This window comes from Dendrobates tinctorius, unplaced genomic scaffold (genome assembly GCF_039654945.1).
Source record: "Dendrobates tinctorius isolate UK_male_01 unplaced genomic scaffold, ASM3965494v1 ptg000231l, whole genome shotgun sequence".
Lineage (NCBI taxonomy): Eukaryota > Metazoa > Chordata > Amphibia > Anura > Dendrobatidae > Dendrobates > Dendrobates tinctorius.
This window is the reverse complement of record NW_027361898.1, coordinates 8,460,488-8,476,342: the sequence shown is the minus strand read 5'-3', so window position 1 is coordinate 8,476,342 and position 15,855 is coordinate 8,460,488. Positions and strand designations below refer to the sequence as shown.

The 15,855-nt window shown below is 49.3% G+C and overlaps 1 protein-coding gene across 17 annotated transcripts in view; it reads left to right on the top strand.

The window, feature by feature from the left end:
• The window catches only part of EXD3 (exonuclease 3'-5' domain containing 3), a 503,600-nt gene that overhangs the window by 252,771 nt on the left and 234,974 nt on the right, over nucleotides 1–15,855 (top strand). For 16 of the 17 annotated variants that reach the window (XM_073556078.1, XM_073556077.1, XM_073556075.1 and 13 more), the window contains one exon: nucleotides 12,827–12,958. The exons of the other annotated variant lie outside the window; for it this stretch is intronic. In XM_073556078.1, coding sequence (XP_073412179.1) covers nucleotides 12,827–12,958 — 132 coding nt within the window. The remainder of the gene's footprint in view (nucleotides 1–12,826; nucleotides 12,959–15,855) is intronic. 17 annotated transcript variants of the gene reach the window in all.

Below are 15,855 nucleotides of genomic sequence, written 5' to 3'. Positions count from 1 at the left end.
CAGTCACTGTGTACATCCATTACATTACTGATCCTGTACTGATCCTGAGTTACCTCCTGTATTATACTCCAGAGCTGCACTCACTATTCTGCTGGTGCAGCCACTGTGTACATACATCCTGTATTATACTCCAGAGCTGCACGCACTATTCTGCTGGTGCAGTCACTGTGTACATAAATTACATTACTTATTCTGCACTAATCCTGAGTTACATCCTGTATTATACTCCAGAGCTGCACTCACTATTCTGCTGGTGCAGTCACAGTGTACATACATTACATTACTGATCCTGAGTTACATCCTGTATTATACTCCAGCGCTGCACTCACTATTCTGCTGATGCAGTCACTGTGTACATCCATTACATTACTGATCCTGTACTGATCCTGAGTTACCTCCTGTATTATACTCCAGAGCTGCACTCACTATTCTGCTGGTGCAGCCACTGTGTACATACATTACATTACTGATCCTGAGCTACATCCTGCATTATACTCCAGAGCTGCACTCACTATTCTGCTGGTGCAGTTACTGTGTACACAAATTACATTACTGATCCTGAGTTGCGTCCTGTAGCTCTTTTATTATAAAAATGAAAAACATAATAATAACAGAAGCATAAAATATCAGCCAGAAAATAATCATTATACTGAACAATGGTACAGCCGCTCATTATCTTCTCACACATATTATATATACAGAATAATAACTAATAATAATAATTTACTCCTTCTGGTCCGGTCACAAAACAAAATAACAACAAACAATAAAATAAACAAAAGCCGACAAAAATATGTACATAAACATTTTTTTAATAAATATATATATGTGTGTGTGTGTATGTATGTATGTATGTATGTGTGTGTGTATATATATATATATATATATATATATATATATATATATATATATATAAAAATAACCACAAAATATACAAATATATACAAGACTAAACACCCCACACTCAAGTTCACCATTCCCAACTCCCGTACTGACTGAAGAGTTGGTCCTGCGAATCATGCCTCAGTCCATGTCCAACGTCCAGAGGCCAGATGAGGCAGTGCTAGTTTATCCCCCAAACACCCCAGTGTTCCATAGTCCCACAAGATAAACCCACCTCCCCCCTTTTCCCACCACCCAACCTAATACCTACATCAAAATCTATATCCCTATATACAATATATATCCCTATAAACATACACTACAATAACCACAAATGACAAAGCCCAAGTTCGGCGCCTGCAGCCCTACATCACTGTATACCGATCACACAAAGCAAATATCTACAGTGTCAGCAGCAGCCCACCACCAGCAAAGGAGATGACCAGACTAGGGCACACTAAAAGAAAACCCCCTCCAGAAGAGAGCGGCCCTACGTGTGCCCAGTCTCCCATACTCCAGAGAGCGCACCTTCACCAGGTCACCGAGTATGGTCCTAAACACATCGTCCACTGGGAGGATTTTCCGTTGCATCGGTACTAAGCACCGTGTGTTCCACATGTGATACCTAACCACTGCGCTAACAAGAAATAAGGTGCAGCGGTCCCGACCACCAAGGTCTCTGAATGTTCTGTAGGCCCATTCCGCATAGGAGAGAACAGCCAGTCGAGACCAGCCAATGGAGGCGCCCACCATGTTGCACACCTCTGTGTTGAAGGGACAACAAAGCGGGAAGTGGTCCATGCTTTCCAGCACGGTACCACAATGCTCCCAAGGACAGTTCCTGTCCTCAGAGCTCTTACACTTCAGATTGTCCCTCACACACGGAGAATACCCACGGAGGAGCCTTCTGTTTCCAGAGGTTTGCAATATTGATTTTAATGAAGGTATGCGCAAGGAATACCACAGGGTTGACCATACCCAACCCTCCTAGTCTCGTGTACGGTAAGTATCCTCCCTCTTGACCAGGTTCAGTCTAAGAAATGGGTCAATCGCAAACAAGTACAGCTGCGGGCACAACGAACAACCCTGGCGAATACCAGATCCAACCTCCAAAGAGCTATCAATCCGGGAAACTCTCTACCCCACCATGAAAGGTCTTAAGGCAATTAATAACCCCCCCCGGCAGGCCATATCTCTGCGGCCTGGAACAGAGCAATGCTGAGCCTCTGAAAGGAGTCGGGGTGCAAATTTCACCAGTAGATTAAACACCTTTGCTTGCAGAACCTTCCTGTCTGCATAGAGAAGTGCTATGGGATGCCAATTCTCAATGCAAGATGGATCATTACCATTTGACAAGATGATCAGGGCAGACCTCCTCATTGACTTTGGCACAGTACCTGAGGAAAGACACTCATTGAATACCTCAGTCAAGAGGGGAACCAAAGCGTCCTTAAAGGTCTTATAGAACTCAGATGTTAAGCCATCTGGACCGGGCGATTTTTTTTTTTTTTGGCAAGCCCTTCAATCGCCAACTTAACTTCCTTTTTGCCTGATCATCTCTGTCAAAATGTCAAGAGAGGGGTCTACCCCTGGTTTGGGAACGGCTTCAGCCAGGAAAGCCGACATCTCATCCCAATCAAGATCCCTCTTCCTCAAGAGGTGCGAGTAGAAGGATCTGACAACTTCCAAGATCCCTGATCTAGATCGCCTCAGGGACCCCATAGTGTCGACCAGTCCTGCAACCACTTTACTATTCACTGACATCTTGCAGTTTCTGTAAGGGTCGTGCAAGCGGTACTTCCCGTAATCCCTCTCAAAAACCAAAGATGTGTTTCTATCGTACTGACACCTCATAAGCAAAGATTTCACTCTGGAGATCTCCTCACGGCTACCTCCAGTTGAGACAAGATGCTCGAGGTTCCTCTTCAGACCCTGATACAGGCGGTACCTGCTCAGACTCATGAGGCTCGAGAGCTGGTGGAAGAATCTCGCCACCCTTTTCTTGAACATCTCCCACCACTCTGACTTACTACTACAAAGATCCAGTAAGGGTACCTGGCTCTGAAGAAAATCCTCAAAGGACTGTGTTATCTCTGCTTCTTCCAAGAGAGATGAATTGGGCCTCCAAAAGCCTCTTCCCATCCGGGGGGGTCTCTGTAACATTCAGAGAAAACAAAACTAAACAGTGGTCGGAGAACTCCACCTCAACAACAGACACTGCTGAAGAGACAGGTTTTATTTAAAGCAGGATGCTATCTATTCTGGATCTACAGTTACCTCTATGATGGGTGAACCACTCGTGGCCTAGGGTGTGCCGAATGTGGACATCCACCAGGGGAGCCTCACTAGCTATATTATTAAAAACGACGCTATCAAAAGTCAGCTTGTCTCTGGAACCTCCTCTATCTCGGGGCCTCGTGACAGTATTGAATTCCCCATCAAAGACAACCTGCCGACTTGTAAAAAGGTAGGGCTTGAACCTCATAAAGAGACACTTTCGGTCCCACTTAGATTGGGGACCATAGATGTTAATGAGCCTGAGCTCTTGTCCCTTCAAGAGGACATCTAAGATCAGGCACCTTCCCATGTCTAACTCAATAACCCGTCGGCATTCCACCGGTGCAGTTAAAAGGACCGCCACTCCACTATACGGCTCAGCTGCAAGAGACCAATAGGAGGGCCCGAGTCTCCACTCACTCTTATTTTTGGCAGCCTGGTCTCTTGCAAAAAGAAAATGTTAGCTTCCACCCGGCTGAGAAAATCAAAATCAAATGCCACAAATCTAGCTGTATTTGACTTTATGCTGGCAACCTTAATGGACACCAGCACCAACGGAGTGGGTACCGCCATCATTAGTGATTGAGTTAAATGGCTTTCTCCTTTGCCTCATTGGGGGACACAGGACTGTGGGTGTATACTACTGCCGGCCAGGAGGCTGACACTAAGTGAATGAAAAAAGGTTAGCTCTTCCTTCGCCGTATACACCCTCGCCTCGACTGCAGGCGAAACCAGTTCATGCTTAGTGTCCATTGGAGCACACGTCTGATCTTTTTTTTTTTTTTCCCCAGACTTTTTTTTTTTTTTTTCCATAAAGATGCGACAGGGTCGACGGACCCTATTAAAAGGGTTCGATTTCCCCAAAGCAACAACGGGCGAGCGTCGCCTCCACGTATCCTCTCCCGCAATGTGGGACATGATGCCGTACTGAGCCCTGACCACCCTAAGGTATTGAAACCCTAGGCTGTCTCTATCATAGGATAGTCCATGCATCCCCGACTGCATCACCAATGCAAGGACTGCGGTGATAGAAGGTGGCGGACGGTCCCTTTCCTCATCCCCTATAGGGAAGATGGAGCTAGGGTGCCTGAACCGTCCTTTATGCAGCCCCCCTCCCCTCTAACCTGAGCTGGAGCTTAAGTGTCATGAGGGATCATGGAGGAGGGTGGCCTGGGACGGCTCCTGTAGCAGCGTTCCCCAGGGCAGGTCGGTCCATAGCCCCATTTCTCAGAGAGGTGCAGCTTCCGCTGCAAGTATGGCGCCATCGGGCGTTTTCGGGTGTCCGGCAGTGACGGATCCTTATCACCGGCCTAGGCCTCTGTGTCCGGTGGGCGCCCCCCCCCTCCGTCGCGGGTGGGCACCAAAAATCCAGCCCCCGGCTTCGGCCGTCGCTAGGCCGTGGGCGGAAGTCCCGCCCCCTTCGAGCATGCGAGGAGAGCGTCAACATCACGCTAGATAATCTTTCCCGCTTGGGGTGGTTGGTCAATCTGAAGAAATTATCCCCTGTTCCAACTCAGAGGATTTCCTTTTTAGGGATGATCTTGGACACTTCCCGAGGCTTGGTAATTCTCCCTCGGGACAAGGCCCTAGCTCTCCGGCAGGGAGTCCGGACACTTCACCAACCAGTCCTTCATACCATCCGTTTCTGCATGAGGGTCCTAGGGGAAAATGGTGGCAGCAATGGAAGCAATTCCGTTTGCCCAGCTCCATCTTCACCCCGTGCAGCACGCCCTCTTGTCATCCTGGGACAAGAACCCATTTACTCTCGATCGCCGGTGCCATTTGTCCGCGCAGGTCAGACAGGCATTCGGGTGGTGGACAATCAGTTCCTCCCTTCTTTAGGGGAAACCTTTTCCCTCGGACAATTGGCTGGTGGTCACAACAGACGCCAGCCTCCTCGGCTGGGGAACATGACCCAAGGACGTTGGTCGCCGAGGGAAGCACGCCTCCCGATCAATTTGCTAGAGATACGAGCAATTCGTCTGGCTTTGCAGCATTTCCATAATCTTCTAGCAGGCTGCCCTGTCCGGATCCAATCGGACAATGCCGCGGCCGTGGCTTACATAAATCATCAGGGGGGCAACCGCAGCAGGGCGGCTATGCACGAGGTGGGGTACGTTCTCCGCTGGGCCAAAAGAAACCACTCGGTGATCTCGGCGGTGCACATCCCGGGCGTCCGGGGAAGGGTCACTACACCCCGAGGTCTTCGGGCAGATTTGCCAACGTTGGGAAACTCCGGATGTGGACCTGATGGCTTCCAGGGTGAATGCCAAAGTGCCCACATTTGTCGCTCGGTCCCGGGACCCGCAGGCAATCGCTGTGGATGTGTTGGTTCTGCCATGGAACCAGTTTCGCCTCCCATACCTATTTCCTCCGCTGCACTACTTCCGAGGGTCATCAAGAAGGTCAAGGCATAGGAAGTTCCAGTGATTCTGATGGCCCCAGATTTGCTTCGTCGGGCGTGGTACACAGACCTAGTGCAGCTACTCGCCGACGTCCCCTGGCGGCTGCTAGAGCGCCCAGACCTGCTTTCCCAGGGCCCGATCTACCCCCCAAACTCAGCGGCCCTGTGTTTGACAGCTTGACTGTTGAATCTAGGATTCTGACCCAGGCTGGGTTCGGCCGCAGTGTGGTTGCTACAATGATTAGCGCCCAGAATCCCGCCTCAGCACATATTTACCACCACACTTGGAAGATTTTCTTCAAGTGGTGTAGGGACCGCAGCTGTTCTCAACTGAGATTCTCTATTCCCAACATTTTAGCCTTTCTCCAGTCTGGCTTAGACTCCGGTTTAGCTCCAAGTTCCCTCAGGAGATAGATTTCGGCCTTATCCATCCATTTCCAGCGCAGGATTGCTACCAATCTTGTTATGAATGGGTCACCGAGGAGGATAGCAGGCCCAGAAAACCACAGAGGTTGGTAAGCCACAGAAAACTAGAGAAGTTGGTAACTAAGCGGATGCAGACCCCTGACACTATCCACACAACTAGCAGTAGCCGTGGAGCGTACCTACGATGATCCTAGACGCCTCGGCACAGCCGGAGAGCTAAATAAGCCTAAAGCAAGAAAGGGGAAATCTAAACTTCCCCGGAGCAGACTCCAAAGAAATAGATAGCCCCCAAACATATATTGTTGGTGAGACAAGATGAAAACATGCTAATTATGCAAATTGTCTCTTCAGAGAGGAAGAGGACTAGAACTCTAGTGCCACCTATTGGAGGTAGCAATCCTAAAAGTCAATGTTGACCCTTTAACGAGCCTAGTTACATGACTTAGGATAAAAGCCAAGCCAAAATCTCCATTTGCAGACACTGTGTTTCGAGCTTTAAGTCTCCTCACCTCGACATGCTTAGCATGTCATTCTCCGCAAGGAGAAATGATACTTCTTGGATATCGGTCAGACGCCTCTCCCACAGCCAAACTAGATCTCCCACTTTGCACTGATGAGGGGCAGTACCCCGAAACACAGTGTCTGCAAATGGAGATTCTGGTTTGGCTTTTATCCTAAGTCATGTAACTAGGCTCGTTAAAGGGTCAACATTGACTTTTAGGATTGCTACCTCCAATAGGTGGCACTAGAGTTCTAGTCCTCTTCCTCTCTGAAGAGACAATTTGCATAATTAGCATATTTTCCAGAGGAGCATTGCAGCTTTAAGTCTCCTCACCTCGACATGCTTAGCATGTCATTCTCCGCAAGGAGAAATGATACTTCTAAGATGAAAACACAAACGCAGGCAGAAAAATAGACTGAGCAAATGATGGGGCCCACACTGACTAGACAGGACAGGAAAGGAAAGATACTGTCTGCAATCACGTAAAAAACCCTGCAAAAGGTCCAACACGTCTGATGCACAAAAATACTGAAGTCGCACGACTTCGCCCCCCACTATATCAGCACTCTTTAATATTCTGAAAGCAAAGCAAAAAGAAACCAATATAAAAGGGGACAAACCAAACTGGCACATGCAGTAACATATGGGCGGTGATTCAGCACAGCCCCAGCCGGAGCTAGCTGACCCGCACAAAGCAGAGATAAACAAAACCAGATCAAATGCAAACAGAATAGCAAATGAACCACTTAGCTGAACATGCAGGGAAAGAGCAGGAGACATCAGACCTCAGAAGGCACTGAAAGAAAATCACCAGCAGGGATAGAGGGAGTCAGCTGTCTTAAATCCCAATCAGAAATCCCAGCTCTCCAATCTTCCTCATTATCAGGTGGCAAGCCTCTGTCAATCAGAACACCTCACTACCTCCAGTAACCACCAGAGGGAGCCCAGAAAGAGAACTCTCAATCTGACAAGTTCCACTATCTTCAGTAATCACCAGAGGGACGCCAGAGAGAGAATTCATGACGCAATCTGCAGGTAAAGACCTTCATCCAAGGGGTCTCACATTTCTGCCGAAGGTCGTTCCTTCATTTCACATTAATGAGGACATTGTCTTGCCCTCCTTTTGCCCAGCACCTGTACACCATGTGGAAAAGGCTCTTCACACATGGGATCTGGTGAGAACTCTCATGAGGCACGTGTTACAGACGGCATCCTTTCGTCAGACAGACATGCTGTTCGTGCTCCCCTAGGGTCGCAGGAAGAGCCTTGCTGCCTCAAGATCGACCATAGCCAGGTGGATTTGTCTGACGATTCAGGAATCCTACTGCATCAGAGATGCAGCTGTTCCAGCAGGGATCGGAGCTCACTCAACTCAAGCAGTGGGCGGAGAAGGTTTGCAAGGCGGCAACCTGGTCCAGCCTGCACACATTCTCCAAACACTACAATGTCCTTACTCAGGCTTCAGCAGATGCAAGCCTGGGTAGAAGGATCCTCCAAGCAGCAGTGGCACACCTTTAGACAGTAGGTGCGTATAGCTTGGACTATTGAGTCGACTTCTCACCCAGGGACTGCTTTAGGACATCCCACAGTCCTGTGTCCCCCAATGAGGCGAAGGACAAACAGGGATTTTTGTGGTACTCACCGTAAAATCCTTTTCTCCAAGACGCTCATTGGGGGACATAGCACCCACCCTGTTAGCCAATTGGCTCCTTTTTTTGTTTACTAATATGTATTTTTGATATTAGGCGGGTTTTCTAGACATGTTGTTACCTGCATTAAGGTTGATTTTGTCTTCTTTTTGATCTCCTACTGCTTTTGCACCTAACTGGTTTTGCCTGCAATCGAGGCAAGGGTGTATACGGCGGAGGAGGAGCTAACCTTTTTTTAATTCACTTAGTGTCAGCCTCCTGGCGAAAGTAGCATACACCCACAGACACCCACTGTGTCCCTCAATGAGTGTCTCGGAGAAAAGGATTTTACGGTGAGTACCACAAAAATCCCTGTTTCTTCTTCCCACTCCCCTTATTCTCTGCCTCAGAGGAGGAATCCTTCCCCCTCTTTCATGACACGGAGGTGTCCATTCCCGCATGTTTTTTCTTTTTATCGTCCTCGTCTCTGGACTCTGGGTCAGTCATTCCCTCCAAGGACCTTACATTCCCAGAAAAAGGAGACTCGACACCCCCTGTAAGCCCCGCCAAAGCCGGGACGTCACCCTCAACTTCCTCCTCAGGGGAAGAGATGTTCTCAAGAGCTTGGAACCAGTTAGAACAACCAGAGGGGAGTCAGTTTTTCCTTCCTTTGGTACCTTGGTTAGAGCGGGAGAAGATGTTTTATCTCCCTTCTTTCTCTTCTTTTTGGTGCCGAGCTTACTCTTGTTCTCTAGCCACTGCCTACTATCCTCATCCATACATTCATAATGGGAGGATTCGGAGGCAGTGGCGCTTTCCTCCCTGTGGATCCTCCTGACCTCCTAATCCAACTCATCATCCCTCCGGGCCACACCAGTAAGCCTGGCGTCCAGGTCAGGGGCCACCTCAGTAGCCCGGGGCTCGCCCAGCTCCCTCTCCTGTCTGCGCTTCTCTAGTCGCCTCAGCTGTGCAGGCGTCTTTTTATTGCTTTTCCTCCTTGGCCCCTCAGCTCCCTCACCCCTGCTAGACCCTTCCCCAGCAGAATCAGCCTCACTGCTTTCTCCCACCGGGGTCACGGCTGCATTAGCGAAGGAGCGAGACCAACGTCTGAATGGGTGATCCAAGTCACCACACAGGTGGCACCTAATCTCCACACAAGATGCAGCAAGATGGCCGATATCCCCACACAATGCACTTTTCTGCACAGTGCAGTTTGCACTGAAGTGTGTGGGGTCGCTGCACCTGTGACAGAGCTACTGTTGCCCCTGGTAGAAGACCTGGATACGATCCCTACCCAGGAAGACAGGTGATGGAATGTGGGCAACCGTACCACCTGAACGCTTAAGTTTTACCATAAACGTCCAGGCCCTTGACCAGATACCAAACTCATCACGGTTTTTTTTTGGCAACTCCACCACCTCTCCATATCGGCCAAGCCACGTCATGATGTCATAATCAAAAAGCATCTCGTTACAAGTCATCACGGTCACTTTCTTGACTTGATTTTGGCGAGACACCGCCTGGATGGCAAAGTCTTGCCAGCCGGGCTCATTTTTTGCCAACTCATAATTCGACCAGAAGAGGTCAAGCACCACTAGCCGAACAAAGCTGAAATCAAACTAATGCGTGGAATAGGGATGTATCAAGGCGTAGATGTCACCATCCTCAGTAGGAGCTCCACAACCATAGACCATGGAGGACACGCATCACTGCCCCTCCACGATGACGGACCACATTCCTACGCACAATACCTTGCCTGGTTGTCAGGAGGGACCACACTGTATTTCCCCTATCCAGAAGGATAGATCAACCTCTCGACCCTCTACCATTAGTGATTTCTCCCCCTTCTTTAGAGCCTCTAGGAGACGCCGCTGCAACATGCCGTCCCCAGAGCCCGGAGACGAGGAGGATGCCCTATTTCCCCCGGAGGTGACAGCGGCATAACTCCTAACGGGTTCTGCCACTGCCGGGGGGCAACCGGACCAGTGACCACATCAACACCGATAGTATCACTATTACCCACCTCCATAACACCCCCACTCTCCACCAAACGAGCAACCACACCACTAGACAAAGAATTTTCAACATTCACTCCTGCTGGACCAGTGACAACAGGGGGTGACATTTTGATCTCCGCATCATCAGGCACAAGGGGCTCAGTCTCCTCCACAGAACTGGAGGCGACCTCACCCCTGGACTTACGTGTGCCCTCCGCATCATCAGTTGATATTTTCCGCTGCTTTATTGTTGATATCAAGCGCCGCTGATCCTTAGTCGCTGTGAGGCGCCGCTGATCCTTAACAGGACTTTGGGAGGATCGGAACGCCCAGCCCCAACAACCCCCTCACACTGCGGCCGCTTCTCAACTAAGTGATCAGCGGCAACAGCATTCAGGGGCGCTGAGGCTACCGGAGCTGCCCCCGACACTGGGCCACTCCCCCCTACCACTGAGGAGCGCACCACAGTATCGTGGCTTAACTGTATGCCTGCCGCCGGGCTGCCCTCACTGTCCAGCCTCTCGGCTGATGCACCTGCTGCTATGTCCCCGCTGCTACAAGCAGAGACAGAGCTCTGCGCCTCACTACCGTTCTCTGTACTCTCCCTGCGCCTTTGCATCGGATCCACAGCAGAACCCGGGCTGGGCTGGGCAATGGGGTTATACAGTCCCTGCAGCTGACTCAGGGGGTACAGGGAGGGGGGCATACACGTAGCTTACCACTTCCTGGAGCTTTGGCTTGGTCTTGTCTTTTTCTTCTGGCCCCCAGGTGCCTCCTCTGGTAAATCGTCACCAAGATGGAAATTCTGAAGGCACACAAGGGACTCCAGGAGCTTGATCTCCGCCATTAGCGCCCCTCCCTGGTTGCTGTTATCACTGTCCTCCCCAGAGCCAGCAGAACTGCGACCAGATGTCAATGTCGCCTGTCCAGCAGGGATCTCGCTGCACGTGTGGGTGACTTTGCAGGCTGCCAGGTGGGGCTTTCTGCTGGTCATTATCATCATCCACCTGGCTCTCAGGGTGCAGCCCCATCTGCCTTTGCTCTCTCTTATCAGCCATTTCTCTGCATCTGTCCTCATTCAGTAGTTTTTCTTTAAGTGGTCCACTTTTTTCTCTAAGGAATGCTTTCCTCACCTCCAGCTCATTAACTTCAAGCTTCAGCCTCTTTACCTCCGCCTGGAACTGATTCTTCCTTGGTCTGGGGGCACCTGCAGCTTTGGCACTTGTACAGCGCAGCTCCTCCCGGAGCCTCCTCAGGGTCTTACTTCGTACTCACGGAGGTGGCTCATGACCCGGGAGGCATAGGTGGATACAGGCTCCTTGGGTCTCTGCAGCCCCCCACCTTCTTCAGTGAGGTCGGCCTCACCTCCGTGAGCACTCAGCTTTCCTCTGGAAGGACCGCCATCATGCTTGCTGCTAGCAGACTACTCCTCCATGTTGGAAGCCTTGCGGCTTCTCTGGGTCTCTTCAGACCCTGGGGGAGTAGGAGTCACATTGCTGTGACTCCTGGTGGAGCGTCTCACCCCCGAGTCCTCTGATGTGCAGGCCAGTTGCTGATTTCTCCTGCTCCTCCCCGGCCTGATCTGGGAAACAGAAGCCTGGGACTTGGTTCCATTGCTCATCCCAGGAAACCCACCCCTCACTGGGTAAGAGAGAGAGCAGGTCCCCGGGTGGAGGGGTGTTGGATCTCAGAACTCAGGAGCACACAGCAGGATCATTGTCGACCGCACCCACAGTCACCACAATGAGCAGCAGCTGAACAGAGCTGCACTCACTATTCTGCCTCACTATTCTGCTTGTACACTCACTGTGTACATACATTACTGATTTCATACCCCAGAGCTACACTCACTATTCTGCTGGTGCAGTTACTGTGTACATACATTACTTATCCTGTACTGATCCTGAGTTACAGCCTGTATTATACCCCAGAGCTGCACTCGCTATTCTCCAGGCCTGTGATGCTTTGCTTTCTTTAATTTCAATAAATTTTTATTTAGAAACTTATTAAACCAAGTCCAAGTTATGAGCTCCCATGCAAGGGAGTGTAAACTAACAAATTAACATACATTCAATAAACTTCAAATAATATAAGGGAAGACAGGACAAAGACAGGGGTAGGGAAAGGCACATAGGATTTAATTATATGATATCCAATAATCTATAATGGTATCATCAATAACCAATCCAGGGCGTTTAAAGCATTTATGCAGCCCACTATTGTAGGATCATATATGAATCCCATCCCAGGCCGTGACCAGTTCTCAATTGGCTACGAAGAGAGCCTCAGTGCCTGATGCAGTCGAATATCTGAGTGAAGCTCCTTCCAGGGATGCCAAACCCTGAAGAAAAAATCCCACGTGTCAGTTCTAGTTGCTTCTATTCTTTCATATAACATAATGTCGTTCATCTTCTCTTTCACCATAGATATTGACAGTGAGGGCGACTTCCACTTTGCCGCAATGTGGATTTTAGTGACCATACATAAGTAGTTTACTAGCTTCTGAAAGCTTTTTGGAAGCCGGGAAGGCCTGGTTCCCAGTAAAAGGGTAGAAGGTTCCTGAACAACCGGTCCACCATACATGTGTGCTATCAGACGCTTCACCTTCTCCCAAAGCCCAGAAACCACCGTACAAGACCACCAAATATGTTTCATGATGCTTTGCTTTCTTTGTACAATCCCGTCACGTTCCCCATCTCTTCTCTCACAGCTTCGTTCACAAATTGGAGAAGGAAAATGTTTTTCTGTGAACTCTACAGAAAAAGCTAAAGAACAGGCAATCGAAGTGCTGAAGCATTTCAATGTCAGTGTTTCCCTCGCTGATGTCTTCAGTCGCTGTCAGGTAGGGTATAATCTTGTGCAGTCCTCTGTGCTGTGGCAGGATAGGCAGAGACCAGGATAAGGCTAGTTTCACATTAGCGTTTTTTAGCGCTGCGCTTCGTGCGCAATAGAAACGCATGCAAAAAAGCACATCATGCGTTTTGCATGCGTTTGCGTTTTTTAGGTGCATGTGTTTTAACCAGTTTGTAGCCATGTTAACGTTTAAAACGTATGCGATTTCAAACGCAGTCGTGCGCATGTCCATGCGCACGCCTGCGTTCCCATAGACTGCAATGTGTTATTTTTGCGCATTCCATGCGCTACCTTGCGCATGCGTTTTTTGACGCCGTTTGATGCACCCAAAAATGAAACAGGTTGCGTCGGGCGCGCCTAAGCGCACACTACAAAAAACCGCATGCGCACTGTGGTGTAGTGACCACTGTGTCCGCTAGGGGGCGCTGTGTGGATGTCCCAGGAGAGAGGATGAGTGGCAGAATACTGAATGACCGTTATGTATCTCAAGGTGGGTGGCCATGGGATGGAGACTTCTGTGTGTGTTGATCAGCAGTGATACTGCTGAGGTGCTGGTTTTCCTGCCTGACAGCACGTGAATGCTGTGAGTAATGGCTGCAAGCGTCTGACAGTTTCCAGGGAGAGGGAATGAACGTCTGCAGTGAGCTGAAGCAGCCATGAGGTAACCCTGACGGGCTGAGAGAACTATGAGGCTAGAAAGCCTGTGCAATGGACATTGCATAACCTGTGTGAGTACAGGCTAACAGAGGGAAGCTCTGTCATGGATGCTATGCTGTTTATATGAACGTTATGTTGCTGCTGTGGGTTTATGATGCCTGAATAAACCGCATGGATTGTTATTGTGTCATGATCCAGGTTGGATTATGACAGATTTTGCACAAGTAACCTTTTTTTTTTCCCTTTAAGCTGTTTGCTTAAAGTTAGTTTTGCCCCCAGTGGCCATTAGGGTCATTACACTGTGGTTGTTTTAGTTCTAGTTTTGCCCCCGGTGGCCGTTAGGGTCATTGCACTCTGGTTACTTTAGTTTAGTTGCCTCCGGTGGCCACTAGTGTTATTGCACGTGATAATGAAGTAGGTGTGATTCCCTGGCTGCTACCTATAAAGGAGTAGCAGGTGGTCTCACTCACTGTTGGTGATATTGCTCATTTTCAACCAAGTCTGGTGAAGGAAGGAACTACAGAGAGGAGTTCCTGGCAGCTCAGGGGAGCTCTGGTGTAATAGCTTCAGGCGGAAGCTGAATTCAGGTGTCGAGCTTCAGGGGTGAAGCTGAACTTTGGTGTCGTACTCTGTTGCTGGGAGCAATAGTAACAGAGCAAAGCTAAGTGGTGTTTTTCCCTGTTTGTTACTTTCCTTGTGTGTGTATTAGTGCAGTGGTGGGATTAGTTTCTGCACCGTCCAATTCACTAGAAAGGGATAGGTGCAGGGCGAGCTAGGGATTTGAGGTATCCAGCTCGTCGCCAAGTGCGGAACCTGCCTAGGGATCGTCAGGAGTGTAGGGACACTGACTCAGGGGAGTGCAGGAGGTCTCCATGTCCCCGTTCCCTATTGCAGGGCCCTCCATTGTAACGGTTTCCCTGGTGTTTAACTTAACTTTGTTTAAATTCGCCCTGCTGGAGGCGGTGTATCCAGGGTCACAGGTGTTATAGAAATTTGCCCTGCTGGAGGCGGTATATCCAGTCACACGTGACATTACATATTGTTTTATGAAAAACCCTTGCCGGACCTGATTATTTGGCTGCCAAGCGAGTGTCCCCAACCTTGAATGACAGCGCTACCTTACAGCACGAAAACATACGCGTGCGCGTGCAAACGCTAGACCATGCGCCCGCCATGTTAAACATAGGGGCGCATGCGCATGGACGCGCACGATGCGCTGCGCTAAAAAACGCTAATGTGAAACCAGCCTAAAGCAGTGACTCTGTGCGTTGTGTAGAAATGTGCCCCTCGCTGTCGGCCCTCCACCACATACTGATGTAATATTATGTGACCGCGATGTTCTGGATCTGAAGGCTGCAGTGTGGTCGCGCCCATAGGAAACTCTGGGATTGAAGGGTGACTGGAAACCTGGGCACAATGGAATTAAAAATCCTTCTGAGGTGAATTGCAAAGTGGTTTGTTTTTACAAGCACTCTGAAATGTTAGCTATTTAAGAACGCGAGACTAACTTTTTAATGCATGTTGCGTACGATACCTGTCCATCGTGCATGAGATCTGCTGATACCTGGCAGGTGGAAAGCAAGTACCAATGCCTCGTTAGCAGCAAGTGAGTGTATAAAACCTTAAAGGCCATTATTATTACATATGTTAAAGTGAAGAGTATTAAAGGAGTTTTCCAAGGCTGTGGTAAGTAAAACATAGAGGGCAGAACAGTGAACATAGTGTATGCTATGTTTGGGGGGGCTACAGTGTTGATTTACATATAACATGACAGTGATACTGATATACACTCACTGGCCACTTTATTAGGTACACCATGCTAGTAACGGGTTGGACCCCCTTTTGCCTTCAGAACTGCCTCAATTCTTCGTGGCAGAGATTCAACAAGGTGCTGGAAGCATTCCTCAGAGATTTTGGACCATATTGACATGATGGCATCACACAGTTGGCGCAGATTTGTCGGCTGCACATCCCTGATGCGAATCTCCCGTTCCACCACATCCCAAAGATGCTCTATTGGATTGAGATCTGGTGACTGAGGAGGCCATTTGAGTACAGTGAACTCATTGTCATGTTCAAGAAACCAATCTGAGATGATTCGAGCTTTATGACATGGCGCATTATCCTGCTGAAAGTAGCCATCAGATGTTGGGTACATTGTGGTCATAAAGGGATGGACATGGTCAGCAACAATACTCAGGTAGGCTGTGGCGTTGCAACGATGCTCAA